The sequence below is a fragment of the Bremia lactucae genome, linkage group LG2 (genome assembly GCF_004359215.1).
Source record: "Bremia lactucae strain SF5 linkage group LG2, whole genome shotgun sequence".
NCBI classification, from domain to species: Eukaryota; Oomycota; class Peronosporomycetes; order Peronosporales; family Peronosporaceae; genus Bremia; species Bremia lactucae.
The window spans coordinates 1,479,818-1,483,403 of record NC_090611.1 but is presented as its reverse complement, the minus strand read 5'-3'; the positions used below and the strand labels follow the sequence as shown (position 1 = coordinate 1,483,403).

At 42.2% G+C, this 3,586-nt stretch overlaps 1 protein-coding gene across 1 annotated transcript; it reads right to left on the bottom strand.

Annotated features, from left to right (window-relative positions):
- Window positions 1–2,261: 2,261 nt before the first annotated feature.
- Window positions 2,262–3,224, bottom strand: CCR75_002196 (uncharacterized protein; the record flags this gene model as incomplete). The annotated part of the gene is made up of 1 exon (XM_067960294.1): window positions 2,262–3,224. The coding sequence occupies one exon, from the start codon at window positions 3,222–3,224 to the stop codon at window positions 2,262–2,264; it is 963 nt and encodes a 320-aa protein (XP_067821558.1).
- Between the last annotated feature and the right edge of the window lie 362 nt (window positions 3,225–3,586).

Genomic DNA, 3,586 nt, shown 5'->3' with positions numbered 1-3,586 from the left:
ATCAAGCAAAGCTTGATGCAATCGCCCATCTTGGCGATTGCAGATCAAGACAGACCATTCCATGTGGTCTGTGACGCCAGCGATTTCGCAATCGGCTGTGCGTTAATGCAATACGATACAGATGGCGCGGAGCGCGTCGTCTGTTACCAATCGCGTCAGCTGCAACCAGCTGAACGCAATTACCCAGTGCATGACAAGGAACTCCTTGCCATGAAATATGCATTGGCTAAATTTAGGGTCTACCTCCTAGGAGATAGACCGTTTATCGTATATACGGACCATGCGTCATTACGCACGGCCGTAAACAGCCCACACTTCTCGCAAAGAATGGCGAGGTGGCTATCCTTCTTCGCGGAGTATAACTTCTCCGTCGAATATAAAACAGGACGACTTAATGTCGTCGCTGATGCGTTATCACGCCGACCCAGTAAAAGTAATCTTACTGTTGCAACACTCACTACGAGTGTTCCGTCATCAACCTTAGTTGATGACATAAAGAAAACCTTCAAAGAAGATAAGGACCTTCTATGTTTGATGGATCACTTAATGAATTCATCCGATAAATCTTTTAAAGATCTACCGGCTTTATATCGATCGTCATCCGATCGATACACAACACGTAACGGCTTATTGTATTACACAGCCGTTACCGACGACACCCCACGTGTCGTTTTCCCAACTCACAATGATTTGCGCTTGCAAATCATGTATGAGTGTCACGATGCACCAACAAGTGGACATCGTGGACGTGAGAAGACTTATAGATATAATGGTATATACCTACTTATGGATAAGAACTCTGAATATTACTACATAAAGTAATATCCTGCAAATATTATCTACCTTTTAGATAATATATTAACTAACAACCGTTAAGTGTTAATTTCATGTAACGATACACCCCGTTACACACGTGACATGTATCTAAGCACTCAACGTGCTATTCATCTTCATTTCCATTAGTTTTTACTAGAATGAGGTGGATGCTTCGGATTACATCCCACAGTAAATCAACGTAACGAATATAATTTTTCACGAGCCGCGGATGTAATTAATCGATCACAAAGAGCTACCAAGTATGTCGGGTCAAACATCACTACTAAGTTCGGTACACAAGTTCTAGTTAGGTTTTGTCACCGGTCAAAATACAATTATAAAGCGAAGATGGAGACTTTTATTAATGTTAGTACCATGACTTTAAACTTGTATTTCTCCTTTTCATACTGGTATTTCATATTGTGTTGCTTCATATGTTGTCGAAAGTGTACGTTAATGTCAGACTGGACACCGCTTTCTACCAGCTGTGCTAGATGACAGTCTGGACTCTTTGCCAGAAGAGCTGATGATTTGCATATCACGAAATTCGACAATTGCGAGCATTCCGAATATCGATTGCTCTAGAAAGTTTAGAAAATTTACTTGCCAATCAGTTGTATATTCCACTTAATTTACAACTGATCGGCCAACTTGGACTGGTAAACAATCGATTGTGTAAATTAACTTTTAACAAGTTAGATTGTTGCACGACTCGTAGATATTACGACGACCGAATAGAATTATTGTCATTCAAAAGATAATGATTACATCAAATTTTAGAAACTATAGAAGTCTTTTAGTGAGCAACGGAGAACAAGTCGATAATTATGAAATTGGTCTGCCAACACTGGCAATGGCTATTACATCCAGTGCTTGTAAGAAGAATTCAAGAAGATATTATTAGAGCTGGTCTATGACTTGGAAAACGAAGGAATTTTTAATACAGTGATGCGGTGAAGGGTGCGATGCACGACACACGTTCACATGCAGCATAACTGAAAAATGACTTTACCTTGAATTCAACGCATTCCTGCATCTTGAAACACAAAGACAGAGCATTATATCAAGTCGAGCTGTATACAGAGCTGAATCCAGAATAAGTGGTCCTGGATTTTTAAGGAATACGGCTGAATAAAATCATGTTAAAATATTTCCACCGATAATATTCTAGAGCTATCTACTTGAGTGAAGAAATTGCAGCCAGGAGTCGATAAAGACGGAAACCCTCCAGTTATAAAGCTTACCTATTCACACTCCTCAGCTGCGCCATCAGGATTGTATCCTCATTAACATATTGATTTAGGTTAAATTATCTGAAAAGCTACGACTCAATAATGATCTTTCAGATAAATATATAAATTAAACTTTAAGTCATGTTAAAGTACGATTAAGGTCTCTCAAGGTTACTCTGATTCCTATATACCGTGGTAAAGATTCTATAATTATTATATCAACGGATTCTCATTGAAGTCACCTAGCCACCACTGTACTTGGTTTTTTGGGCGGCAGTAATTAGTGACAGCAGTTGGGCCAACTTGAGATCGGCATACTGGGCATTGGTTTTGAAAGAGCAGCCACTCAAACACGCATTCGCGGTGGAACGCATGCTTGCACTGAAGAACAATAGAAGAGGAACCATTCGGGCAACTTTGGTGGGTGATGTCATCTAAGCATATCATGCATTGGTCGACATGGGGAGAGTCTTTTGAAGGTGAGCTTCCGGCCAAGGAAGCCAGATTAGGAGTGGTTGAGGATTTCTTCATTGTACACTGATGCTCGAGCATTGAAAGATCAGTAGTTGTTGCCGATTTCTTGATTCCGGGCTGGTGGTTGTCCGCGTAAATTTGGAGAAGTGAGCGCTTATCGGCATCATGTTTGACACCGAGGAAATCAAAGAGATTAGAAGGGAGCTTCTGACGTGTGTGAAAGCACTTCATGGCGCTACCAGGGAGAAGTACGCAGCGGAGCAAGTGCACCAGTACATTTTCAAGTTTCGTTTTGCGATGATCCACAGCAGTTGGCCAAGCAGATATGATCGCTGGGCGTTTCTTGGGAAAGAAGGCTGTCAAGACATCACGAATGGCTTGACACGAGCCGCAACAGTTCTTATCGTTGCACGTCCACAGCTCTTCAACCTTGATGCGAAAGGCAAGAAACTCCGAATAGCGGTAGGAGACACACCATGTGTTTTTGGTGGTCACACTCGAAAGTGTGCAGTTGTACACGACGTGGTCGTCTTTCTTGGTGGTTGAAGACATACTCACACGCAGAGGCAGCTCTTGGCGGACACAGTTGGCTAATGTCTTTAGCGTGTAGCTTTTGCAGTTGCCACGTTTTTCAATCTCCGTGATTTGCGGGTCCTCCTCTTGAGCAAAAGTATTTGGTTCTGGGACGAAATAGCTGTTCATGGTTGAAATCACTGGTGTGTGGCTTCGTATCGTTGTTACCGATGTTTGGCAAATTTGAAAGTGATTGAATTGGTGGCGCTGCCAATGTCGCTTTCGTACTGCACATTTGCCAATTAAAAAGGCAAAAATACTAATTGCGTATAATGTCTCTTATCGTGGTTGTACCTGCTGTAACAAGTGCAGCCAAGTCCGGCGAGTCACATGTGACAGTCAAGCGCGTCCTACTCAAGAGCCATTTCGGCATGGTTTACCAATCAGCGCAGATAGTGCCGGCTTTAAATATATCCATTGGCGGACTAGTGCGCGTCACCATAATAAACTGTCGCCGTACCGCACTGTCGACGATTCACAACATAGCAAAG